Genomic DNA, 27,851 nt, shown 5'->3' with positions numbered 1-27,851 from the left:
TAAATAGGAAAAACAAGCGAACTAGACAAGTGTATTAACTACTCATCTCATGATGCACTGCAAATGATGTAACTTAAACATGATTGCTTAAAAATGACGTTGAAATTGCATAACTTCAGAATTCATGGTAAGAAAGTTCGAATTACATGCGAATCCAGGAAAAAAAGATTATGGATGCACAAAATTATTTAATAGTGCAATAGTTTGTGGACTATAAATTAAAGGACCTTAATGGGCTCATCTTGTGGCCTAACAGGAGTTATATTACTGAACTCTTTATAAATACTGACTGTCTGTGTTGTTCACCAGCTGCTAAGGAGGAGAATCAGAAGGTGCGCGTGTGCGCTGAACATCTCCGCCAATACAACGAGGCTCTTCATCAGAGCAACACCATACGCATGTCAGACGCCTTCCGCTTCCTCGACAAATATCACAACGAAGAGCTCAAGACCAAATCCAGCCCCGATGAGGAAGGCATTGTTACAATCACAGACACGGAGCGATTCCTCTTCACTTTGTTCAAAGGTATCATAAAAACAGATGCACAAAAAGTCGATGATCTCTGGAATATAGTGGAAATAGTCTTTTATGGGGCTCCAGCGATTACATAAGCTGTTAATAAAATAAAAATGCATGGAGCCAAGCAGAAGATTTATCATCATGTACTCATTCATCCTCATGTTGTTCCAATCCTGTATTATTTTCTTTATTCGGTGAGATGCAACAGATGTCTAAGCACTTTTGATTAAAGTGGATTATGCTTTTTTACCGTAAAGAAAACAAGCAAGGGAACAACATGAGAGTGAGCAAATGATGCAGTATTGATATTGTTAAGCTGTATATCCTATTGTAGTTTTTGTTCTTTTGAAATTAAGTTTTATTTTTATATTTTCTGTTTCTTTAACATTTTTGGTAATTTTGTTGTGTCTTTGTAATTTATGTTTTAGTTTATTATTTTTTATGTCTGTATAGTGTTTTTCTATATTAAGTTTTAGTTTTTAGTTTATTCCGTTCTAGCACTTTAGTATTATTTTAGAATTTAAACTAAACAAAAAAACTGAAAATACTATCTGAAACAAAATAAGTTTGTATAAATAAATAAATGTTTTTCTTAGTTACCAATAACAACCCTTTTGTTATCTAAAACTGTTAAAAACTGTAATTCTGTAATTGAAATAAAGCTAAGATAAAATAAATATTAGATGAAAATCCTAAACTTAAAAAGCATATAAAAAAATGACTAAAACTAAAATAAAATTTTAAAAAAATTACAAAAGCATTAATGATTTAAATGATATAAAATGATTTAAAATGAAAATATTCAACTGGAAATAACCAAAAAGCTATTCAAAATAATATTAAAACAACACTGTTTTGGATGAACTATTCCTTTAAAATGTGTCCAGACATGCTAAACATCTTCTTGAGTAATGCTGATTTACTGTTTGTATCTGTTTCTCTTAATACTCAACAGACAATAAAGCAAAGCTGCAGCAGTTGATGGGAAAGCCACAGTATGAAAACAACAATCTGGCCCAGCTGAAAACCAACATCCTGAAGGAATTCAGCACCAGAGAGAGAGCGAGAGGCATCATATTCACCCGGACACGCCTCAGCGCCATCGCTCTCTGCCAGTGGATTCAAGAAAACCCCAAATTTGATGAAGTGGGAGTCAGTGCCAGTTATCTGATCGGCGGAGGAGATCAGAGCTTGGTGAAGCCGATGACCGCTGTAAGTCACTCTCAAACTCAGGAACTAATGTGTCTGTTTCTGCATTCATTTAAATGATTGTTCCAGGTTGCATTAGTGGCATAATTTCGATTTGAATAAAATACTGTCCTGCCATTTCCAGGCAGAACAGAAGGACGTGCTGAACAAGTTTCGTGACGGGCAGATCAATCTGCTAATAGCCACCACTGTAGCAGAAGAGGGTTTGGACATCGCCGAATGTAATTTCGTCATCCGCTATTGCCTTGTGACCAATGAGATCGCCATGATTCAGGTGTGATTTTAGATTATTCCTCAACATGATGCTACACTTTTTGACCTCTTTCTAAGGGCTTGTGGTTTTTTGTTCATTTGTTTCAATTAAATATTTACTTTATATAGACTCCATATGGCTCACATCTCACATCTGCAGCACTTAAATGTGTAACTAAAAGTTTTCAGCATTCAGTTTAAGCAGTCTACAGCTAAACATCTGTGTTCATCGTTTTAAGAACAAGTAATAGGCAGCTTCCAATGCCAATTTTTAAATAGCCATAATCAAATGAAAAACTCAATGTAGTAATTTCCTGTATAGTTAGCCAACAGAAATACGGTCGTTATGAGGCCAGATACAATTGCTTAGACACAACAGTATAGTATTGTACTATAGTACAATATAGTACATAATGCATGAAATGTTATGTCATGAATGACAAAGTATATGCATACTTGTTAATGCCGGTTTGACTCATATAGGATTTTTTTTAATGGCCAATGCAAATACAGAGTGTGGCTGATATATTGCTCTTGTGTATATAGGTATAATACAATTTATTTATAGCAAATCATGCATTTAATTTAATAATTTAATGATGCTCATCCGTTATTTTACCCAACATTTAAAAAATACATAAGTTAGGGTTTTTTGCCATTAATCTCTTTTGCTCGCCAATGCTGCATATAATTGTTTAAAAATACAGTAAAACCAGTAATATTGTGAAATATTATTTCATTTTAAAATAGCCATTTTCTATGCTAATATATATTTAAACATTTGACTTATTCCTGTGATCAAAGCTGCGTCATAACTCCAGTCTTCAGTGTCACATGATCCTTCAGAAATCATTCTAATATGCGGATTTTCTGCTCAAAACAAATCTTACCAATGACGACAAGTTGTGCTGCTTCATATTTTTGTGGAAACTGATACATTTTTTCCAGGATTCTTTAATGAAAAGAGTTTAACAAGATCAATTTAATGCATCCTTGCTGAATAAAAGTATTAATTTCTTTAAAAGAAAAATCCCAATGACCCCAAACTTTTGAACAATTCTAAAATGGCCAAATATTGGGAGATTCAGCCTGGTGCCTAATATATCAGTCTGTCACTACTTACTTGACAAATGAAGTCATCAGAGACTTGTTGTTGAGGTTGTACCTGTATCTGTTATGATCAACATGAATGAAGTGCTGTTTTTCCCTCTCTGCAGGCCCGTGGTCGAGGAAGAGCAGAGGACAGTAGTTACACGCTGGTGGCGGAGGCAGGATCTGGGGTGGCAGAGAGAGAGAGCGTTAACGAATACCGGGAGAAAATGATGAGCAAAGCCATCGCCAAAGTGTGCAAGATGAATCGAGCAGACTACGAGAAGAAAGTGAGAATCTACTTCAAAAAATACACTCCAATATACCTCATGTACTCTTAAAAGTAACATTATTTGGTTTTGCGTAGATCAGAGAGTTTCAGATGCAGGCCATAATGGAGGAGAAGGTGAAGATAAAGAAGAAACAGCAGAAGGGAATGATGAAGGAACCACCATCTAAAATCAGCCTGAGTTGCAGGCAGTGCAGTGTGTTTGTGTGCTCTGGAGAAGACATTGAGAAGATCGAGAACATGCACCATGTCAATGTCACTCCGCAATTTAGGTAAAAGCCACAAATACTTTTTTTGCTTTGCCTTCACAGAAACTCCAGAAATATGTACACTGATGATATACATGATGTTTATCGTGCATGATGATGGTGGTGCAGACAGTAATAAATCAGTAAAAATAAATGTTGTTGATGTCTGCAGTAAGCTGTTTACAGTCCGAGAGAATGCATCACTACAGGAGCGACTCCTGGACTATGAGACCAATGGAGTCATTGCGTGCAAAAACTGCGGACAGGTGCGTGCTGACTTCAGCTTTTCCCTTCAAATAAACACTGTTGGCTTTACTGCTGAGCATAACAGTGGTTTGGCAAAATTCAGTTCGACTCGCTCTTAAAAACATAGAACCACATTAATGCAAAAAACACTTAGCTTAAGGGTATTTTAATTTTCTGAAAATACACGCACTCCTAGGCCATTCAAGATGTAGATGAGTTTGTTTCTTCATCAGATTTGGAGAAATGCAACATTACATCACTTGCTCAGCAATGGATCCTCTGCAGTGAATGGGTGCCGTCAGAATGTGAGTCTAAACAGCTGATAAAAACATCACTATAATCCACAAGTAATCACACCACTCCAGTCCATCAATCAATGTCTTGTGAAGCAAAAAAGCTGCGTGATTGTAAGAAACAAATCCATCATCAAGGCATTTTTAACTGTTGCTGTTGGAGTCCTTTATCCATAATATTGCTTTCTCCAATGAAAAAGTTATCTTGTCTGAATCAGGAGAGAAATTTGCACAGATCGAGTACCGTTTACTAGCAAAAACAGTTCAAAAAAACATACCTAAACAAATATGCGAGTGAACAACAGGGGATGGACTTTTTCACTGGAGGAAGAGTTATTATGGATTATGGACTCCTATTTTGTCCTGAAGCAACAGTTTAAAGTAAAAAATGCTTTAATGATGGATTTGTTTCTTACAAACACACAGCTTTTCACTTCTCAAGATAACTGATGGACTGGAGTTGTGGATTATTGTGATGTTTTTATCAGCTGTTTGGACTCTCATTCTGAAGGCACCCATTCACTGCAGAGCATCCATTGGTGAGCAAGTGATGGAATGCTAAATTACTTCAAATCTGATTATGAAACAAACCCATGTACATCTTGGATGGTCTGAGGGTGAGTACACTTTCAGCAAATTTTATTTTTGTGTGAGCTATTCCTTTAAGGTCTATAAAATAGTTTAAAAAAGCTATACTGTAAAGAAAAAAACATGTGATTAAAATATTATTAGCATTATACATTATTAAATTATCTATGCATGATTATTCATTTATTATAAATAGAATTTCAGTATTTTTTAGACATTTAATGATAAGCAATATATCTTTTGATATTTATGTATCTGATTTGAAATAGCAAAAACTGGGATGGTTTTCAGTGTAGCCAAGTCGATTCAAGCTGCTTCATACAAGAAGCAAAATTTTGTTAAAGACGTGTTAAAGGCGTGTTTTGCAAAGTCTTACAGTAAAGTTTCCTGATGCTGTGCAATTTTATACAGATAACACAATGATCAAAAATATATAGTAAAACATTTTGTATATCACCCAGTTTATACATCATACTGTATGTATTTCCTTTAATGTGCATTCATTTTAAATCTCACTTTTTGTCTCATTCCTGAGCAGCAATGGGGCTCAATGATGCTGTATAAGAGCATCGAGTGTCCCTGCCTCCATATCAAGAACTTTGTGGTCACGTACGGCACCAAGAAGAAGACATTTAGCAAATGGAGCGAGTTGCCCATAAAGTTCACGGCGTTTGATTACACTCAACATGCCGATCTCCTTGTAGAGGACTCAGGGGAAGAAGACGACGACATGGAAACTGACTAAAAGTAAAGAGCAGAAGATAGTCAATCTCATCTCTTACACAATCAATCAGATGTCATAATGATGCATCTACCAAGTCTATTCTATTGAAAGCAGTGGCATTTCTCAACATGATGTGGGTCAATGGAAGCTGTTATTTCTATCGTTTATTTAATCTGAAGTGGCATTTGTGAAATTCTGATTCGAATGCACTTTTTATCTCACAATTCTGAGTTTACATCTCGCAATTATTTTTTTCTGCAACGGCATAAAAAAATTAAATTAATTTTGACATTTATTTCACAATTCTGACTTTTTTCCTTACAGTTTCAAGTTTATATCTCACAATTTTGACTTCTCAGAATTAAATATTTATGTCTTGGGTGTTAACATCTCACAATTCTGACTTTATAGCTTGCAATTCTGATATTCCCCCAAATTGTGTACAGATTGTGAGATAAAATGTGGTAATTTCAGTTTAAATTTTTTTATTATTATTCCTTAGCAAAAAAGTTCATTCATAGAAGTCAGAAGAAGGTCTTGTAATAAAGCACAAACAAGGGTTTGCATCAGCACCACTCATTAGCAAACTACATTCACTAAAACTGCACTGAATTAAGTGATTTTGATTTATTTTCCAGTCAGGGATTTTTAAATAAATGTTTTGCACTGTAACATTTCATGCATGTGGAAGCACAGTGAAGCTGTGCAGTCTGTGACAAATACTGATTTTGTGTCTTGAGAGTTTCCGTATATTTAGATTTACCTCTAGAGAATATGGTACATGTGCGCTATTTGGAGTAAATACATTAAAATGACCCTTTTTGTGTCATCTGTTTTCTCTTTCTCGCATGAACAGTCTTTGATTATGAATCATGCATTCACTGAAAAAAAAAGAAAAAAGAGAGAGATGGACCTTCAGGGAAGAGTGTGACACATACGCTCTCACACACCTGTTCAGGTGTTCTCAGGAGGACGCGGGTTCCCAGTGAGCAAACATCACCTGAGAAAACCTGTCAGAAAACTGGCTCTCATTATGCTTGACAAGTCCTGAAGGCTCAACAAGTTTTTCCAGTGTACCTCCATAGTTGACAAGTGTTGATACATTCTTTAAACACATAAGCAATCAATGCAAATTTGGAGACACCTACACCTTTATTGTGATCATTTTCTACATGTTGGAATGATAGTAAAATGCTAAAAAAAAAAACTCTGATATAACACAACTGGAAGTTTGATAATAATGTAGTGATCAAAACGTGACACAATTGAATTATTGCTTATATTTCAGCTTCTTTTTTGTCCAGCTCTGCTCACTTTGGAAATTCATTAACCAACTTTCATGAGATGCATGAGATGATATATGTGACCCTGGACCACAAAACCAGTCTTAAGTGTCAATTTTTCAAAATTGAGATTTAAACATCCTCTGAAAGCTGAGTAAATTAGCTTTCCATTGATGTGTGGTTTGTTAGGATCAGACAATATTTGGCTGAGATATAACTATTTGAATATCTGGAATCTGAGGGTGCAAAAAAATCTAAATATTGAGAAAATCACTTTTAAAATTGTTCAAATTAAGTTCTTAGCAATGCATATTACTAATCAAAAATGAAGTGTTGATATATTTATGGTAAGAAATTTTCTAAATATCTTCATGAAACATGATCTTTACTTAATATCCTGATGATTTTTGGCATACAATAAAAATGGATAATTTTGACCCATACAATGTATTTTTGGCTATTGCTGCAAATATACCCCAGCGACTTAAGACTGGTTTTGTGGTCCAGGGTCACATATAAATATATACTGTATAATGAAATTTAAAATTCTAAACATTTGTAACATCAATATTGTATATAATATGTATTATATATACTATGTTATATAATATGTAAATATATAATACTATAGATTTAATATTATTATGATGCCCATTTTAAAAATACATGGGGAATGTTTTTTTTTTATTGCAAGTTATGATGCAAGAAAGTTTCCAAAGAAAATGCATTTAATATTTAACACAAATCAGTAGATTATGTGACTCGTTGTACAAAAGGTTAGATGTTCTTTCATGCACTGACATCCAAGATGGAGAGCCTGATCATCATGTTTTGCATAAATTTCATGCCAGCTCAAGATCATGCTGCTATTAAATAACTATCAAATATGTAATGAAAATGTTTGTATTATTTTATAAAATATGCACTGAAGCATTTTCACTGGTGGTCTTAGACTTTTGGACCCCACTGGCATTTAATGAGATAAACTCAACTTTATTGTCACTGAAATGAAAGCAAATCTGTCTTAATTTGATCTCTTACAGTCAAAGTAGACCGGTTGTGCGGAGAGTCACAGCTGCTGTACTTAGAACAGAGTTAAAAGCGCTCACGGAGGGAAGCACATGCTAAACGCACTCCGATGGAAAGTTGCGTGGAATGCTGATTCTGAGGAAGTTTTGCCACCCTTCCCTCACTCCAGACTCAATGATGCATCGGAGGAAGTACATTTTTAACCTGGAAAATTGCAATCGGACGGAATAAAGCGCAGCTGTCTGTCTGACTCTTACATTACAACGAGGACAAAGGTGTCTAACGATCTGTTTAAGGACAACTGGAGGTCAGATATCCAGCGTCAGTGGATTCCTGGAGATTGGATGCGCGTTTTAGAAGTTCCTGCGCAATTATGGTCAGTAGCTACTTGTTGTTTTCCTGAGGATTGTTGCGTTTTGTACACAAAAGTGTGGACTATAAAGTTTTTTGACTTGAAGAAGAAAAAAAAAAAAGTTGGGTGTGACGGAACGCAACTTCTGTGATACCCTAAGCAATTAAAACCTGTTTTAATGCAAGAACTTTTTCTGAGGTGATTTGTAAAGCGCAGTGTTTTTCGCCTCACCTGTAGGGCTGTAATAAGGTGTGCGTGGCGCTGGTCGGGGCGGTTGTCGTCATCACGCTCATCGTTATTCCCACGGCAATTTACGTAAACAGTGAGTGGCATCATCTTCTTCTTCATCTCACCTGAAATTTTAAATCATTTGTAAGGAATCGCTTAAAAGCATGTATAGTGTCGGTAACGTTACCTCACAACAAGCAAAACTTTCTATTAGACATTTCTTGGCATTGCTGTCCACTGGAAAGAGATAGTTAACCATATGTTTACCTTGGTATTTTTTTTCTTCTTTTGTTTTTTTTTGTTAGATTCAAATAATGAAGCAGTCTTGTAGAGAGAAATGACAAAATATCGTTGTTTTCCATGTTAAAGGTTTTGTAATTGTTACCCTGAGGTTCGTCGCGATCTCCCGCACAATGTTTTTGTCCTAAACATCAATTTTCTAACAACTTAATACGCAGAACACACTTAAATCATTTTTTGTGATGTGTAAATCTATAATATAGTGGAAAATATGTTGAAAAATCATTTTCAAACATCGCAATCTCAAAAGTTTAAAGTTAGTCAGAATGCAGAAACTGAAAATCAGTTAACGTATCCCTGAAGAGGTAACCATAGCAACAGCTGCTCCGTCGCTGTCTGTTTAGAAAGGTAAATAAACAAAACGTAAAACTTTCATAATTTATCACGTTGTAGATTTACTTGTCACGTATATATACTGTATGTATCCGTATTAATATCACATATTGTGATAAAATATTCTAAAAGAAAGAGAGAGTTAACCCACTAGCGCCCCCATGTGAACACCAAAGAAATTGTTGTTCTTGTGGGAATGTCGTTACCTGCAATATATTTTACAATTTTGTTATGTAGGCTATATTTAAAAATTGAAAAATAAAATATATATATATATATATATGTTAAATAAAAATAGATAGAAACTATAAAATGTTTATTTTGAATTGTTGAAGACTGAAACTTTAACTCTTTTCCTTCACTGTGTTTTCAGGAGATGAGTCTGCATTTAAGAGAACTTATTCTTTTAATGATTTTTACAATGATACCATCAGGTACAAAACATACAGTCTCCACTGGATATCAGGTATGACACCTTAAGGCACTTCACATGCTCCCTGTTTTTTTTTCGTAATGACCTCTAAATCACCCTGACACATATATTCTACTGTCTTAATTTCCACCAGACAATGAATACCTCCACAAAACCAGCGAAGGCCATATTTACTTGCACAATGTTGAAACGAAGGAAAGCTCGATTTACCTGAGCAACTCAACATTTGTAGGTTGCATATGAGGGTTTGAATGACTCTTCACAAAACCTTTATTCTTCATAATTTCTCATTAAATAGTCTCTGATATTTCATTATCTAATTTCTTACGTCTTTTATTCATGTTTAACATGCATGTAAGTTCCACTCATTTACTGTGAATTGATTTTCAGGCCCAAGTGGATGCCACAGATTACATATTGTCACCAGACAAAAAGTTTGTCGTCTTTGAGAGCAATTACTCAAAGGTAACTTGACCGCAATAAAACTAAAAACACTGCATAAGTGACTCATGCTGATGTTTCTAACATGTTTGAAATGCATCAACAGTTATGGCGACACTCCTTCACTGCTTCCTACAGTATGTACAACATGGAGTCTCGGTGAGTAAAGATGTCACTGTAATACATCTGTCATAATACAGGGTTCCCATTTGCACTGAAAACTTCTGGGCGAAGGGCCTGAGCTCCCCAGTGACAGCTTTTGTACCTTTTTATTTTTTTTCTGAGAGCGTTCAGTGTGATTGAGTTTAAGAGAAAATGTAAATCTAAGAAAACGTTTTGTTTCAGTGAAGACTTTTGTACACTAATACGTATAACAGTTTGAATATATTAATTCCAACAACTGATAATGTGATGCTCACTTTAATGTGTGTTTGTTTTCTGTTGGATTTAGGGAATTTCTCTCCAAGGTTCAGATTCCACCTGTTACACAGTTCTTAGTGTGGGCACCAGTAGGAAATAAACTGGTGAGTTACAAACAGTAACACATAAAAAATATATACAGATCGTAACAATCACCCTCCAATTATTATATTACATTATTGGAAGGCTCTAGTTCTAGCACAAATCATTGCAAAGAATTCTGAATAAAACCCCAGCAGCTTTTCTTGTTCTTGTTTGTTTTTTACATTTTATTTATAACAATACATTTTATTCATTGTTAATGTTATTCAACTTATGCATGGGTTATTTTTTTTTTTTAGCCTTTTTATGTTTATTTTATTATAAAAGGGACAGTGCACATTAAGTGACATGAGTACTTGTGTCCAGCATGTAAATGTGCAAGATTTAGCCATGCAGACCCAGGTTGATGGCCTTATTTTGTGTTAATGACCATGCATCATTTGCAGGCTTACGTCTGGGATTATAATATTTACCTCAAAAAGAACGCCACTGCTGAGGCTGTACAAGTCACAAATAATGGAAAAGTTAACAAAATTCTTAATGGGGTTCCAGACTGGGTCTATGAAGGTAACGTCATATAATGCATTCACACACACAGACATTCATTCATACCTGCTAATGTGCCAGCTGCTGCTTTTCTTGTTTAACAGAGGAAGTTTTTGCATCCAATGAAGCCATCTGGTGGTCTCCGCAGGGGAAATATCTGGCTTATCTACAAATCAATGACACTGGAGTTCACAACATCGAATACTCGTTGTATGGAAATGACCAGTATCCCACCACAGTTTTTATCCCCTACCCAAAAGTAAGCAAATATCCCAGTGTTATCTAGGTATCTAGATTTAATTGAGTTCATTTTGATTTAATAACATACAAAAGCATATTTTTATATTTCAATATTATTATTGTTTAAAATCCATAATTTTGCACAAAAAAAAATTGAAAAACATTTGTTGGTCCAATTGTCTTTGGTTTAATTGAACTAATTTGTTTCAAATGCTGAACGATGACAGCTTGATTTCTGCTGTTCTCATTTTACAATTTCATTCAAAATATAATTTTGCTACTAAACTGTTGTACTGCTTACAAAGGCAGGCTGTGTTATTCCCAGAGCAAGGCTGTTTGTGATTGACGTGGAAAATCCATCCAGACAATCAGAAGTGGTGGTACCGAAATCCGTCGGCATAGGGTGTGTCCCGCTTATGTTTCTACTTCACATGTTCACAGAAAGCCTCACGTCTGAAATATAAGCTTTCACAGCATTAGAGTTCAGAGTAATGTTATTTTATTGCTCTTTTCCCCAGCGATCACTATCTGAGAACAGTCACCTGGGTCACAGATGAACGACTGGCTGTTCAATGGCTTCCACGCCGACAGGACAGCGTCCTTCTGCAGATCTATGACTATGATGGCACCAACTGGAAAGAAACCTCAGTGAGAATCAACAATGAAATTGACTTAGGCAGTGGTTCCTTCGTTATTTTGGTTTGGCCAATCAACAAATCAGAATAAATCATCTTGTTTGATGTTTCTTTCTATTGTTGCAAACTTTGGCACATAGGGTTCTTACTGAGCGACTTGGGGGCAGTCGTGGCCTAATGGTTAGAGAGTCTGACTTGTAACCCGAAGGTTGCGGGTTTGAGTCTCAGGTCCGGCAGGGATTGAAGGTGGGGGGAGTGAATGTCCAGCACTCTCTCCACCCTCAATACCATGACTGAGGTGAGACCCTTGAGCAAGGCACCGAACCCCCAACTGCTCCCTGGGTGCCGCAGTGTGTGTGTGTTTGTGTTTGTTCACTGCTCACTGCTGTGTGTGCGTGCTTGGATGGGTTAAATGCAATTTCCTTTCCTTTCTTTAAAAGGGATAGTTCACCCAAAAATTTAAATTCTATTATCATTTCATCATTCTGAAGAATGTTGGTAACAAGACAGTTGCTGGTAGCCACTGAACTTCCATAGTATTGTTTACATACTATGGAAGTTAATGGCTACCAGCAACTGTTCGGTTACAACATGAGGTTGAGTAAAGGACAAAATTAAAAAAATTGTTTTATGTGAACAACCCCTTTAATAAAATTAAAACTTAAAGCAATTTTATATATTTCCCAATAATTACTATAAAAGCATTTTCTTTCAGATTTGTTACTGTCCGTTAAATACTGAAAAAACAGAAATTTATAGAAAACAAAACAGTAAAACTGCATGCATTCAGTTTTCACTGTTTTGTGAAATAATAACAAAAGTTACACAAAAATACACTAATCATTAATGATAGAAAATGACACTTAAATCCAAAAAGCATTTTAATAGCAATATAAATAGCACACACACCTTTTATGTTCTTTTTTTTTTTTTAAATATTCCACGCATAATAAATTATAGGACTTTAAGCACTTTTTTTTTTTTTTTTGGTTTTCAAGGACTACAATCAGAGATCTCTTTTAAATATTTAAATATACTAATAAAACAAAACTGTACAAATAAAGTACAGTTATGCAATGACTGTTGCAACCTAAAGCATAAGAACACTGACAAAGCCCAAGAATTTTCAGTGCATACTGTATACGAGCACATGTAAAAAGCTCATCTTATACAATTCTTTTTCAAAGATGCTATAACAGAAAAGAATAAAACTTTGTATTTTATCCCAACTGAACAGTAGTACTCTTGCAAGCATTCAAGTGTTTTGCAGGTTCTTACAGTTTTAATTATTTTATTTGGGCCTAGTTTGTATTAGTATCTCTCTTTTGTGTACAGCAGAAGTCCTGTCTAAATGATACAGGTTGTAGCAGATCAGTTTAAGGTAACTTTCAGGGACTTTCTAAAATTATTTCTTAAATTATCTTATTCTCTTGATTTGGGGGAGGTCTTGAAAAAATATCGAAAAAATTAAACATTTAAATTATTTTGTAATTTTATTAGGGTTCAACGCTAAGGATTTTTCTACATAACCTACTGTGTTTATGAGGATAAGACCCTGGATGGGTATTCTGTGATCATTTTGTATCCGTTCAAACACAAGAAGCCACAAAAGAGAGTCACGCCTTAAAAACACATGAATATGAAAAACAATCGCCGTAGTACTAGCCCAATCTGACAGTGACAATACCGTCATCTATCCCAAGAGTCTTTCTTGTGGCCCCGGGTCATTGGCAGTCCGTATTGTCAAGCCCGGTTTCGTATATATTGTCTTTCAATAATTCAAGCACTTTTCAAGTACCTCTTCTTAAACATGTCTGTTTCCAAGGGTTTTCCAGTGCTCAAATTGAAGTACTTCAAGCACCTTGTACAATCCCTGCAATAGGAAAACCAAAGGCAACTCTGACTGCTGAGACTGTTTTGTCTCACAAAAGGACAAAAAGTAGTGTAATAAAATAGTCCTTATGAGTAAAATAGACAATATCTTCCAAGTCTCCAGAAGCCATATATACATATACATACAGAACTGCTAAAATGACTCACAAACTTCTTGCATGTATCATACTGATTTACATACTGTATGCAGACATTTCATTAACTCCAAAAACCACTTCCCTAATATGACCTCAGTTCAGTTTCATCAATTTAAATGTGTGATTTAACTTCTTTTTTTTTTAACAGAAATTTGAGCAAAAGAGCAAAACTGGATGGGTTGGACGGGTGAGTACATGCAGTAATCACATAAAATCTTTAAATTATCATAATTTTTGCAAAAGATGCTGCTTTGAAACCTTACATTTTGTGGTCTGTGTTTCTCCTCACAGTTCTTTCCTGCAGCTCCTTACTTTGCTGCAAATAACATGAGTTTTTACAAAGTTATGAGCAATGACAATGGTTATAAACATCTCCACTATGTGGAAGCCGTAAGTAACGTAGTGTTATTTTGTATTTTATTTTAATGCCGTTATATTCAAACTCCTGCTTCAAATCATAAAGTAATGGTTCTGGAAGTACCAAAAAATCATTAATTTTCTCCATATAGAAATTGGTATTAATGCTATTGTAAATACCCTTTAAAAATGTACCTACAATGAGATGCATATCTATAAAAATGAGATATATATAAATGGAAGATTGTGTTGTGATTCATCTCGGAGCTGGTTGGTTTGGTGCATGACTTTGAACTCTTTATTACAAAAGATTTTGAAATCCCTAAGGATGATATGACTGGGATAAATACATCCATAACAAATGTCACTGAAACAGTAGGCGGTCGCTGTTGCGATCTATCGTGCAAACCTCAGATATATCAATACACGTGTATTACAGGCTATAGTGTGTTATATCCTTTGGCTAATGACCATTAAAAGTCAGACACAAAGAAACAGTGTGGTACAAGCTTAGCAAGTGAATTAACTGTGGTTTTCTTTGTAGGGAAAAGCAACACCCATCACCTCAGGCAAATGGGAAGTGATATACATCTCAAAAGTAACCAAAGATTCCATGTGCGTATGAAAAAGTAGAACAGTCTTGTTTTCTTCTCATGTGCCTTTATTGTCAAACTTTCCACAACTAAAATCTTTTCTTTCCACAGATATTACGTGAGTAATGAACACATGGGAAGACCTGGACAGAGAAACCTTTACAAGTAAAAATGCCCTTTTTGCATCAGCTTGCATTAGAATTGTATTTTAATATTTTACATTTTAAATAGTAATTTCTTTTGCAACGGTATCATAACACTCTGCATTTGGAAACAAGAACCAATTATTCACAACCAATTCCATTTTTGGAACCAAATAGGAAAAAGATTATTTTAATGACGGTCAAATTTGTTAGTGGTTCTGGAATGTAGTGTATGCATTCCTCTGATGATATGGACAGAATATGTAGCCAAAATATAATATGCAATACATACTTCAGAGCCACTATAGAGAAATAGTTTAGCATTAAATATCATTATTTATTTACCCTCATCTTGTTTGGAACACAAAAGCAGAATTTGTAATGACTTTTTACTATATATATACATATATAAAATAAATAAATAAAAGCATATTAAAAAATATGTCCATTCCTTAAAGGTTCTTCCAATTTTGCATTTAGTGTACCGAGGGGAAAAAAAAAATCAATCAAATTTAGTTTTCTGTCTACGCTGAACATAAGTCAAGAATCAATTTTCAGATGTAATAAATCTAAGACTACTCTACATTTTCTATATAGATTTGGCACAAACAACAAATAAATAAATCAATAATTAAATACAAAGTTTAGCTTTGGTAAAGAGTGCATTAAAACAAAACAAAAAATGCATTTTTTTCAGAATTTTCACATCCATACTTGTTACAGTGAAATCTTTTTATAAAAACATTTTTCTCTTGTTCTTAGGATTTCTATAAGCAAGAGTGGACATTCTGCCCCCGAGTGCCTGACCTGTTCGCTGTACCAGGACAGGTGTCAATATAACTCAGCTTACTTCAGCCTGAATGCCTCTTTCTTCCGTATGGACTGCTACGGTTAGTGAACACACTTTCACGCCTGTGAGATTCACTCATGACAAACGCTTGAACGATACCTCGGCTGATCTGAGGTGACTGAGAGAGGAAAGTGTGTGCTCAATCTAATAAACACTGATTTGACAGGACCAGGACTTCCGCTGTTTACACTGATGGACAACAGAGGGCCTGCTAAAGGTGTGCTAGCATCTGTTTAATCCATCCACTTTGCAACATCAGCTATGTAAATTAAGAAATAGTTCATAAAAATCACATTTCAATCTTCATTTACTAACCTAGAAGTTGTTGCTGTTTTTTTTTTTATTTTTTGTATTAGAGATTCAGGTCTTTGAGGACAACAAGAAACTGGAAAAAATTCTGACTACTGAGCTTCTGATGCCAACCATCAAACGTGCCACAATGAAGATTGCAGGATTCAGTACGTGCAACATTAAATATTCTTGGCAAACAGGATTTAGGCAGAATATTTATCTAAAGCCTTTCATGTTTATGTTTCTCCAGACCTCTGGTATCAGATGATGTTCCCACCGAATTTTGACTCCTCCAAAAAGTACCCTCTTTTCATTCAAGTGTGAGTTACCGATTTATTTATTTTTCTTTTCAATTTTTTATTTCATTTTCTTTAATTTAATCACAGCTCATGCATTTTGGTTCACAATTCTGAGTTTGGAAAGATTTTTAATGTTTTTGAAAGTAGTCTCTTCTGCTCACCAAGGCTGCATTTACATGATCAAAAATACAATAAAAACAGTATTATCTGGAAATATTACAATTGAAAATAACTGTTTACATTTTAAATGTAATTTATTCCTGTGATCAAAGCTGAATTTTCAGTGTCACAGTTTTTTTGTGGAAACCATGATATAATTTTTTTTCAGGATCTTCAGATGAATAGAAAGTTCAAAAGAATAGCATTTATTTAAAATAGATTTTTTTTTTGTACCAATGTAGAAGTTTGTCACTTTTGCTGTCAATTTAATGAATCCTTGCTAAAATAAAAGTATAGATTTCTTAAAAGAAAAAAAAAAATTACTGTCCCCAAACTTTTGAACGGTAGTGTATATAATACATTTACAAATGTAAACAATGTTTATAAAGACAAATTCATTTTTTTAAAAGTTCAAATTTCATGCAGTCTCTCAATTAAAATGAACCCATTCAAGCTGAATGCATAATAAAAATGCATTTTAAAATCAGTTTAGATGAAGTATAGCATCATAACAACTATTTTTCGTCAACTACCCAAACCGCATTTCAAAGAAAATTTGTCTTCTCCATTACAAAAATATATTATATAGATTTATGTTATTTCCACACTTCCCCATCACAGATATGGCGGTCCAGCCAGCCAGAACACGGACTATGTGTTTCGCCTGGAGTGGGCCACGTACCTGTGCAGCACAGAGAAGGTCATCATCGCCAGCTTTGATGGCAGGGGAAGCGGTTACCAGGGTGATGAGATAATGCACGCCATCTACGGCCGGCTGGGAACATACGAGGTGGAAGATCAAATCTCGGCCGTGAGGTGAGGCGGAGGAATGATGTGCACACGCTCACGCTGGCGTCATTTAGCCTGATGTAACACTCACAGACGCACGAGAGATACGAGGCAGACATGAGTCCTGTCGACCTCCTCCAAGAGAGAACGAGCTTGTCATGAAGCATGTGTCAGTAAGAGGTTGATAGAGGTCAAACGCTAGCAGAGTTGACTGAAAGCAAAGCAGTCATGAGATTTTCACGAAAAGTGACAAACTAGAATCTATTTTACAAAAGTAGTCATTTTGTTTTGGAATGTCTTAGTAATTGTGTTTCCTGTGAATTTGTGTTTAATTTCAGAAAGTTCATTGAAATGGGTTTCATTGACAAAGACAGAATTGGCATGTGGGGTTGGGTAAGTGCAGTGCTTTCATTAAAAAATGCGTTCATTCTATAAATCTGCACAACAGGTTTTATTATGTTGGTTTGGTTGAATTTTAAACTTTAAAGCCAAGATTTCAAGCTACACTCCTGGTCAAAAGTTAGGAATAATTAATTTTTTTTTTGTTTGTTTTGCTTAAGAAGTTTTCTATGCTCACAAAGCTGCATTTATTTGATACAGTAAATGCAACAATATAATGAAATATAAATACAATTTAAAATAACTTTTTGTATTTTTTAATATATTAAAAAATTTAATTTATTGCTGTGATCAAAGCTGAATTTTCAGCATCATTACTCCAGTCTTCAGTGTCACATGATCCTTCAGAAATCATTCTAATATGCTGATTTACTCATTTGTTTTAGGATTCTTTGATAAATAGAATGTTAAAAAAAAAACAGCATTTATTTGAAAAATAAATCTTTTGTAACATTTATAAATGTCTTTGCATCTTTGATTAATGAAAGTCTTAATTTGTTTTTAAAAAAAAATCTTACTTAGCCCAAACTTTTGAACGGTAGTATATCAGGGTTTCCACAAAAAATATTAAGCACAACTGTTTTCAACACTGATAATAATTAGAAATGTTTCTTAAAGCTGCAGTCCGTAACTTTTGGCGCTCTAGTGATTAATAAACAAAACTGCGTGCGTCTTGCAGAACATTTTTGCCGGAGCTACTTCTCTCTTTTTCTATGACGAATCACACAGGTACTCCGCAGCACTACCTACCCGAATCAGTCTAAAATAGTCCAAATATAAACACTTATTATAGGTGTACCGTAGTGATTCAGGACAAGCCAAAAACGCGGTTTGGAAAATGGATTCATGGTGCACTCGCTTATTATATAAATGTTGCAGCTTTAAGCATCAATCAAATCAGCATATTAGAATGATTTCTGAAGGATCAGGTGACACTGAAGACTGGAGTAATGATGCTGAAAATTCAGCTTCGATCACAGAAATAAATTACATTTTACAATATATTTGGATAGAAAATAGTTATTTTAAATTGTAATATTTCACAATATTACTGTTTTTACTGATATTTTTTATTTTATTTTTTTACTGTATCAAATAAATGCAGCTTTGGTGAGCAGAAGTCATTTAAAAATTGACCAGTAGTAGTGTACAGAAAGTATTTTAACAAAACATTTACATCTTCCAAAAACTATTTTAACAAGCTTTAAATGTCAAAACTCTTTAAAGCAGATTTAAACTTTCAGTAAGTATCTATCAAAACCATCGAAGTTTTTCTTGATGAACTTCTCTTTTCTAATTAAAGCTGCAGTCCGTAACTTTTTTTTTTGGTTAAAAATTTTCTGAAATCATTATATTTGAGCAAGTACATAACCAGCCAGTGTTCAAAACTATCAAACTATTAGCCTGATTCACAACGGTTAGTTTCTAATAATGTTTTCTAATTGGAGAGGTACGGGTAGGTTTTCACGGGAAATTCGAGCATGGTGCTGCATCATTACGTCACGCCTGTAAACATAAAGAGGTTGTCCCGGCTAGTAGGCTATCGCATGTGAGGATCCTGCAGGTGGAGCATCGTTTATAGCCTTTTCTCACAGCAGCTGGAATAGTTAAATTTATCATTTTGATGGCGGATTGTAATCCAGAAAGGATTATGTGTTTATGAAACACATGTGAATGAAATTAAATTATATTCCAGTTTTAAATGTGCTTCTGATTACAGATAGCCTGGGATTACACAAGATTTGTATTTTAAAGAAAACCAGTTCGAAGGGAGAATAATTTGCTTTTTGGGTTAAAAGAATTTCTTAATATGAAATTCGAATGGCATGACAATTAGATATTAGACTGTACAGAAATTGAAATCACGCTAATACACACTATACTCATAGTCACGCAATGCTGATGTTAACATTAATAATTTGAGAATAAAGTATAACAATAATAATACTTTGCACAGTTTGATGTGATATGAGCTACCCGATCTTTAGATTTAATCACCATTGGTAGTGCGATTTATGGTAATGCTTTTTTCCTCAGTTGGTCAGAACAAACGTGGCAGACTTGTTACATACTTGTTCAGATGGCAATATCCGGTGAAAATTCTTATTTGGGTCATATATTCCAAGACTTAGGCTAGAATATGTGATTGCAAAGTACAGTAAACATCCGCACCTGACTGCCACACGTTCACCTCAAAACGTTAGATTCATCCGCGCTGGATCCGTGCCGACTCACAACCCATGCAAGCGAGATAATTCTGCAAGCAGCTTGCAATTCCAGGTTTTCAAACATAGATGGCGACAAAGAGGCAAAACTTACGGACTGCAGCTTTAAGGTAAAATAACAATCAGTAAAAGATCTATGATGAAACTGATGACTGAAAACCTTCACACTAATCATGAAACGTTTGTCTTGCTCACAGTCGTATGGTGGTTACGTGACATCCATGGTTCTGGGATCAGGAAGTGGACTGTTCAAATGTGGAATTGCCGTGGCTCCTGTTGCTAAATGGGACTATTATGGTATGGATTTCAAAATGTTTTCTGATTCATGATATAGATTAACCACAGACAATTTAGCAAACTAAACTCACACACTGCGTTCTTCACAGATGCTGTATATACAGAGAGATACATGCATCGCCCTGAGGAAAACACTGAAAGTTATAAAGTAAGTTAACCCGTAAGAAAACATGAAATTATGAACAGTTATCAATACAGTGCTTCATATATTTGGTTGATTTGCAGAATTCAACAGTGACCGACAGGGCAAAAAATTTCAAGTCAGTGCAATACATGCTGGTGCACGGCACTGCAGATGGTAAGCAATGTAAAGTTTATAGATGTGCATTAAATAATCTGATAAACTGACAAAAACAAAACCTAGTGTCCTCACTACATATAAAGCATTTAAAAATGTTTTCTTTCCGTTTTGATTTCATTACTCTAGACAACGTCCACTTCCAACAAGCTGCCCAAATTTCCAAAGCCCTGGTGGAAAATCAAGTTGATTTTGAAGCAATGGTGAGTATTAATGAATGGATGAAGGTGATGAAAAAAATTTATTAAACGAATAATTCATCCAAAATTTACACAGCTCTGGCCATCCAAAATGTAGATGAGTTTGGAGAAATGTAGCATTTCACTTGCCCACCAATGATCCTCTGCAGTGAATGGGTGCCGTCAGAATTAGAGTCCAAACAGCTGATAAAAACATCACAATAATCCACAAGTAATCCACATCAGTCCATCAGTTAACATCTTGTGAAGCCAAAGGCTGTGTTTCTTAGAAACAAATCCATCAAGACGTTTTTCACTTCCATAATCCATAATACCGCTTTCTCCAGTGAAAGCATAGATCATGGAAGTCATCTGAACATCGGTCTGAACGTCTGTCTTAATCAGGAGAGAAATATGCACAGATCAAGCACCATTTACAGGCAAAAACAGTCAAAACCAGTTCAAAACAAACTTCTTGTTGGGTTTTGATGTGAAAAGACGACAGACTTAATTACGGTTTATGGACTTGTATTTTAGCCGAAAGAAATGGTTTAAAGTTAAAAAAAATGCCTTGGTGGATTTGTTTCTTACAAACACGCAGCTTTTTGCCTCACAAGATGTTAATTGATGGATTGGAGTGGTGTGGATTATTGTGATGTTTTTATCAGATGTTTGGACTCTCATTCTGACGGCATCCATTCACTGCAGAGCATCCATTGGTGAGCAAGTGATGTAATGCTACATTTCTCCAAATCTGTTCTGATGATGGCTTGAGGGTCCATACATTTTCATTTTTGGGTGAACTATTCCTTTAAGCTCTGAAATGTCTTGTTTTCTTGATGTCTAATTGCCTAAATGTGTAATATTTTCTCAGTGGTACACAGATAAGGATCATGGACTGTCTGGTAAAGCACGTTACCACCTCTACGCACACTTGAACCATTTCCTGCAGAACTGCTTTGCGGAGAAAAAATAAATGGACATGTTGATGCATTATGAAGACAAATGTTCTTTATACATTGACACAAACACTGTTAATGACAGATGCTTTACATGCTAGTCTGTATTTAGAACATGTTGATGGGAACAAACTCTTATGTCAGAGCCGAAGACATTAAGATTTTATATTGTTTTTTTAATATGTGAAATTTGTATTAGCTGTTGTTTTTCTTATCAAATTGCTGCAATGATTACTCTATAAATGTGACTTGATATGAATGTAGTTTATATCACAGACGTCTGGCATGTTTTATAATGTTACATTTACAAATTGATTGTGGAATCCATAGTGTTCTATGCAGTTGTGTTTATGCACTGACTTCAATGTGTGGCTTGAGCATGTCTGTAAGAAAACTGATCAACTCAAACATTCGGGATTTGAATGCCTTGGTCTTTTGACTCATTCTTCATATATCCTGAAAACTGAAGGGGAAAAAAAGAAAAATATTTCTGTATGTGAAACAATTCTACTTCTTAATTTCCATTTTATATTTTACATATTCATATTTTACATGTTTGGACACACTGGACTGAATTTCAATACTTCTATCTCTGTGTCATTTAATAGTTTTGACACATATTTGACTGGTAGTGTATGCAAATAATAGTATGTATGATAGTATATGAACAGTGCCACCTGCTGGTTGAACTATTGAAATGTACGCCAAAGGAAATTTGTCTGACAGTCCCAAGAGTACAGATAAATATCATTAGAAAAAAACTTCTCTGAATTTCACATCACTGATGTTATAGATATATCAACTAAAACCCACATTAATGAATTTCAGTCTAACAAAAATCAAGAAACATTAACAATATGAAATAATATAGCCTACAGTCAGCCAATCACTAAAGCACAATCAGGACTATTGGTATCAAATTAAGTACTAAACAGTTTCTAAATATTCCTGAATAATGACAGCTATCCACACCAACCACTCAAATAGGAAACCTAAGTTTCCCATATAATGCTCCACAATATTTCCATTTTTCCAGGTCTTTGTCCCTAAAACACAACTACTTTACTGCACCACCAGTTAAGGTTTAAAAATAAGGACATGCAGTAGAAGCACAACTTATAAACATTTATATAATCAATGTATAAATAAATAAACAAATAATAGCCCACAAATGACAATGAAACAGAACTGACATTTATTCTACATAAAGGTAAAATATTTAAATATTTTAAACATTTAAAAGTACATATGCAATATATATATATATATATATACACACACACACACACACGCATATATATATATATACAGGTGCTGGTCATATAATTAGAATATCATCAAAAAGTTGATTTATTTCACTAATTCCATTCAAAAAGTGAAACTTGTATATTATATTCATTCATTACACACAGACTGATATATTTCAAATGTTTATTTCTTTTAATTTTGATGATTAGAGCTTACAGCTCATGAAAGTCAAAAATCAGTATCTCAAAATATTAGAATATTTACATTTGAGTTTGAATAAATGACCATCCCTACAGTATAAATTCTGGGTATCTCTTGTTCTTTGAAACCACAATAATGGGGAAGACTGCTGACTTGGCAATGACCCAGAAGACGAACATTGACGCCCTCCACAAAGAGGGTAAGTCACAGAAGGTCATTACTGAAAGGTGTGGCTGTTTACAGAGTGCTGTATCAAAGCATATTAAATGCAAAGTTGACTGGAAGGAAGAATTTGGGTAGGAAAAGGTGCACAAGCAACAGGGATGACCGCAAGCTTGAGAATACAGTCAAGCAAAGCCGATTCAAACACTTGGGAGAGCTTCACAAGGAGAGAACTGAAGCTGGAGTCAGAGCATCAAGAGTCACCACGCTCAGACGTCTTCAGGAAAAGGGCTACCAAGCCACTTCTGAACCAGAGACAACGTCAGAAGCATCTTACCTGGGCTGTGGAGAAAAAGAACTGGACTGTTGCTCAGTGGTCCAAAGTCCTCTTTTCAGATGAAAGTAAATTTTACATTTCATTTGGAAATCAAGGTCCCAGAGTCTGAAGGAAGAGTGGAGAGGCACAGAATCCATGTTGCTTGAAGTCCAGTGTGAAGTTTCCACAGTCAGTGATGATTTGGGCTGCCATGCCATCTGCTGATGTTGGTCCACTGTGTTTTCTGATGTCCACAGTCAACGCAGCCATCTACCAGGAAATTTTAGAGCACTTCATGCTTCCTTCTGTTGACAAGCTTTATGGAGATGCTGATTTCATTTTCCAGCAGGACTTGGCACCTGCCCACACTGCCAAAGGTACCAAAAGCTGGTCCAATGACCATAGTGTTACTGTGCTTGATTGGCCAGCAAACTCGCCTGACCTGAACCCCATAGAGAATCTGTGGGGTATTGTCAAGAGGAAGATGAGAGACACCAGACCCAACAATGCAGATGAGCTGAAGGCCACTATCAGAGCAACCTGGGCTCTCATAACACCTGAGCAGTGCCACAGACTGATCGACTCCATGCCACGCCGCATTGCTGCAGTAATTCAGGCAAAGGAGCCCCAACTAAGTATTGAGTGCTGTACATGCTCATACTTTTCATTTTCATACTTTTCAGTTGGCCAAGATTTCTAAAAATCCTTTCTTTGTATTGGTCTTAAGTAATATTCTAATATTTTGAGATACTGATTTTTGACTTTCATGAGCTGTAAGCTCTAATCATCAAAATTAAAAGAAATAAACATTTGAAATATATCAGTCTGTGTGTAATGAATGAATATAATATACAAGTTTCACTTTTGAATGGAATTAGTGAAATAAATCAACTTTTGATGATATTCTAATTATATGACCAGCACCTGTATATATATATATATATATATATATATATTTCAAAGTTGTATATAAAACATATTATTGGAGTAATTTACTAGCACTTTTAGACTGAAAATTGCTTAAACCTTACTAGTAAACCTTACATTATAAATATTTTTTCAGTGTCTTGTAAAACTCCCTGTATTGCAAAAGAAGACATTAACTGATATAAAAAAAAAAAAAGAAGAAGAAGAAGAAGAAAGAAAAAAAGAGAAAAAGGCACAAAAAGAAAGCTTTGCAGAGCACAAACATCACTGCCAGGAAATCTGACTGAATGCATCTCATCCCTATGCAATTATTTGCTCTCCTCTGTTTTTAACAAGACAGAATCATGTTTGACTTTTCCCTTAAGTGACTTTTTGACTTGTTTGACCATTTCCCCCTCTCTCTTTTTAAACAGGTTCAGAGTGCAAATACATTGATGCATTGAGATTAATGGATTGAAACTAATAAGCGTGTGTCTGTTTGCGTGTGTGTGTGTGTGGACCACGCCACCTGGGCATCACTATATAAGACTCAGAACATCAGGCTGGGACCGTGAAATCGCACTGGGAGCCAGGAAGGAGAAACCAGTGAGGCAACATCAAAATCTTTGACTTTATTTCTCCGTGACGACCCAACGCAATCCAGGTGAGCCAGAGAACTTTTTGGCACTATACTATATATCTTTTTTGAGGTAGAATGCATTAATGGTTTACTTAGTAGCTGTATGGTCTGATCCTCAGGTAAGATGATGACAAGGATCTACGCCTTCATTGGACTTTTACTTCTTATTCTGATCCAGAGCAGCCTGCAGATTCCCATACAAGAAAACATGGAAGAAAACTCCAGGTAAGAGTAACTCAATCCAGAAATATTTCATTTTTAATGGCCTCTACAGCTGGGATTTTTATTGTAGTAATACAATAAAACACAATCTGGGACACATTTAACCTCAAAAACATTGCATAAAGAAAATTAAGCATGTTTTTAAGATTTTTTTTTTTTTATTTACTTATGACAATTAAATGTCATAAAATATTAATAATTTTGCTGCAAACTTCTGTAAAAGTAATGTCACTAATAAATTCAATTAAATGCATTTTTTCTTTTGATTTTGGGGTTGGCGTATATCTCAGACATGGTGATTATTTTTGGAGAATGACATGTTTGATATTGACTTTCAGCCTTATGTCTGAGGACGCACTATTTAATGACCCTAGAGAATTAAACAACATGAAGAGACATTCAGAAGGCACATTCTCAAACGATTACAGCAAATACCTGGAGACCAGGAGAGCACAAGACTTCGTTCAGTGGTTAATGAACTCTAAGAGAAGCGGGTAAGTTTCAATTCTGTATGGTCTTGCTAAATATTTAAGAACAAAATGTGTGTAGACTGTTTAACTATTGTATAATTTTACATGACGTTCACTAGTTGTAAATTCATTTAAATCACAGCAATTCCCACATGACATGACTACAGCATTAGAATGGCTGAAAAAGTTTTTTTTTTTTTTTGATCTTTTTAAATCTCTTCTGCTCACCTAGGCTTATCTGTATCATTTCATTTAATACAGAAAAAACAGTAATATTGTGAAATTTAAAATACTGTTTTCTATTTAAAAATATTATAAAATGTAATTTATTCCTGTGATGCAAAGATGAATTTTCAGCATCATTACTCCAGTCTTCAGTGTCACATGATCCTTCAGAAATCATTCTAATATGCTGATTTGCTGCTCAAGAAAGATTATTATTATCAATGTTGAAAACAGTTGTGCTGCTTCATATTTTTGTGGAAATTTGTTTTAGGATTCTTTGATGAATAGAAAGTTTGAATGAACAGCATTTATTTGAATTAGAAATCTTCTGAAACATTATAAATGGCTTTACTGTCAATTTTGAACAATTTAATGCTTCCTTGCTGAGTAAAAATACACATTTTCTTTACTTTTGAACGGTACTGTAAATAGGTACAGTTTATTATTGATGTCCTCTTTAAATCTGACAGGACGAATATCATCCTTTCCATAAACAATAATGGTTTTTCTACAGAGTCCCCACACGACGGCACGCAGACGGCACATTCACCAGTGACGTCAGCTCTTACCTGCAGGACCAGGCGGCAAAAGAGTTTGTGTCCTGGCTAAAAACAGGGAGAGGACGGCGCGAGTGAGGATTCACGACAACGAGATAAAAACTAGCCTGCATAACTGTGATATTCGACACTGTTTTATAATGCCTAGTGCTGTCAGTTTCACTGAATCATGCAAATAAATCTTTCTTCAAATGAAGCACTTGGTGTTTTGGTTTTTGAGCAAAACTGTAAACCAATTTAAAAAATACGATCCAGACTGTTTCAGTTGAGGATTGTGCAAACTACATTGTGTTTTGTGTTTCAAAGACATTTGAAAACTAAAATGCAAAACACGTCAAAAAGCGCTATTGCAGAAAGTTTAACAAGATGAACTTAGGTTACAACTTAAAATGCAAGAATTTGACATTTATCCAGATAATACCTCTCTGTCCCTGTGAGAAACAGACTTCATGAGCAGTTAAATCGCTATTTGTCAAGTTGACATGCAAGCAAATGCTGCAAATTCATGTGGGAAAACAACTGCAATCAAACAGAACATCCATGTGTCAAATGGCTTCAATCATTCTGTCAGTATAACAAACAGAGTTCAGAGTTATGCGCAAGTCAAGCTTGAACTCCACTCAGGTACCTTTTCAAACGAGCTTCCCCATAATCCCAGAGGAGAACAAACCAAACTGGCCTGATATGTCACTTCTGCTTACCTCACCGTATCTAACATGACACTGACAGAAGACGGAAGTCACCAAAGCCTTGTGGAAATGTGTCAATTATCCAGCACTGTCAGGCACCCTGGGACCGCACGTCTCCGGTCCTTCAACAAGAAGAAAACGGCACCGGTGCCAGAGATGCAGTCCGCCCTGGGAGCAGGTCTCTCTCTGAGCTGTCAGCTGATGCTACAAACCATCTGTTCACCAAAAAAACACTAAATATCAAGCCAACACGCTCACTCGTTTTAATAGAGGAGAACCTATATAAATATACTTAATAGGCGTGTGACACTAGTTGTTTGTCAAGACTGGAAGTTGAAAAACTCTGATGTACTTGGAGCTACTTTTATGGTGCCATTTTTGTCAATTTGGAGCTTGCCAGCCTCCTCATTCACTTTATTTACATACACTGAAAAACATTTGGTGTAGAAAGAATTTACTAGCAAATTCCACAATTAATTACAACGAAACTGCAAGTTACATCAATTTTAACGTAGAAAGACAGAAATAGTATATCTGAAATAGTATTATTATATTTGTTTCATTTACAACTTCGAAATGTTGTAATTATTTTTAAATGTAAATAAATA

At 35.0% G+C, this 27,851-nt stretch overlaps 3 protein-coding genes and 1 long non-coding RNA gene across 12 annotated transcripts in view; 3 read left to right on the top strand and 1 right to left on the bottom strand.

The window, feature by feature from the left end:
- ifih1 (interferon induced with helicase C domain 1) overlaps positions 1-6,286 on the top strand; it is a 30,575-nt gene extending 24,289 nt beyond the window's left edge. For both annotated transcript variants that reach the window (XM_058787409.1, XM_058787410.1), the window contains 7 exons: positions 310-525; positions 1,475-1,731; positions 1,853-2,002; positions 3,198-3,359; positions 3,437-3,630; positions 3,779-3,872; positions 5,272-6,286. In XM_058787409.1, coding sequence (XP_058643392.1) covers positions 310-525; positions 1,475-1,731; positions 1,853-2,002; positions 3,198-3,359; positions 3,437-3,630; positions 3,779-3,872; positions 5,272-5,478 — 1,280 coding nt within the window. In that variant the 3' untranslated portion in view covers positions 5,479-6,286. The remainder of the gene's footprint in view (positions 1-309; positions 526-1,474; positions 1,732-1,852; positions 2,003-3,197; positions 3,360-3,436; positions 3,631-3,778; positions 3,873-5,271) is intronic.
- Positions 1-8,986, bottom strand: part of LOC131547112 (uncharacterized) — a 59,686-nt gene extending 50,700 nt beyond the window's left edge. For all 7 annotated transcript variants that reach the window (XR_009272845.1, XR_009272843.1, XR_009272846.1 and 4 more), the window contains exons 1-3: positions 8,617-8,986; positions 8,353-8,474; positions 3,146-3,255 (exon numbers count right to left, since the gene is read on the bottom strand). This is a non-coding gene — a long non-coding RNA (uncharacterized LOC131547112). The remainder of the gene's footprint in view (positions 1-3,145; positions 3,256-8,352; positions 8,475-8,616) is intronic.
- fap (fibroblast activation protein, alpha) lies at positions 7,637-22,112 on the top strand. Its single transcript, XM_058787411.1, has 26 exons — positions 7,637-8,145; positions 8,359-8,443; positions 9,356-9,448; positions 9,549-9,643; positions 9,806-9,880; positions 9,963-10,015; positions 10,308-10,380; positions 10,765-10,885; positions 10,969-11,123; positions 11,410-11,507; positions 11,623-11,752; positions 13,918-13,956; positions 14,061-14,159; positions 14,671-14,741; positions 14,831-14,884; positions 15,625-15,752; positions 15,879-15,929; positions 16,069-16,170; positions 16,254-16,323; positions 17,083-17,277; positions 17,589-17,643; positions 20,072-20,171; positions 20,261-20,319; positions 20,397-20,469; positions 20,599-20,672; positions 21,523-22,112. Exons 1-26 carry the CDS (start codon positions 8,143-8,145, stop codon positions 21,622-21,624), a joined length of 2,253 nt encoding a protein of 750 aa, XP_058643394.1. The 5' UTR covers positions 7,637-8,142; the 3' UTR covers positions 21,625-22,112.
- A 2,503-nt stretch (positions 22,113-24,615) lies between these two features.
- Positions 24,616-26,663, top strand: gcgb (glucagon b). 2 transcript variants are annotated; one of them, XM_058787703.1, is made up of 4 exons: positions 24,616-25,104; positions 25,200-25,305; positions 25,641-25,796; positions 26,512-26,663. In XM_058787703.1, exons 2-4 carry the CDS (start codon positions 25,205-25,207, stop codon positions 26,630-26,632), a joined length of 378 nt encoding a protein of 125 aa, XP_058643686.1. In that variant the 5' UTR covers positions 24,616-25,104; positions 25,200-25,204; the 3' UTR covers positions 26,633-26,663. The 2 variants fall into 2 exon arrangements, with proteins under 2 accessions (XP_058643686.1, XP_058643687.1); XM_058787704.1 differs by having other exon boundaries at positions 25,180-25,305.
- The last annotated feature ends 1,188 nt before the right edge of the window (positions 26,664-27,851 follow it).

The sequence above is a fragment of the Onychostoma macrolepis genome, chromosome 09 (assembly GCF_012432095.1).
Source record: "Onychostoma macrolepis isolate SWU-2019 chromosome 09, ASM1243209v1, whole genome shotgun sequence".
NCBI lineage: Eukaryota > Metazoa > Chordata > Actinopteri > Cypriniformes > Cyprinidae > Onychostoma > Onychostoma macrolepis.
Note: the sequence above shows the minus strand (reverse complement) of the source record. Positions and strands in the feature narration are given on the sequence as shown.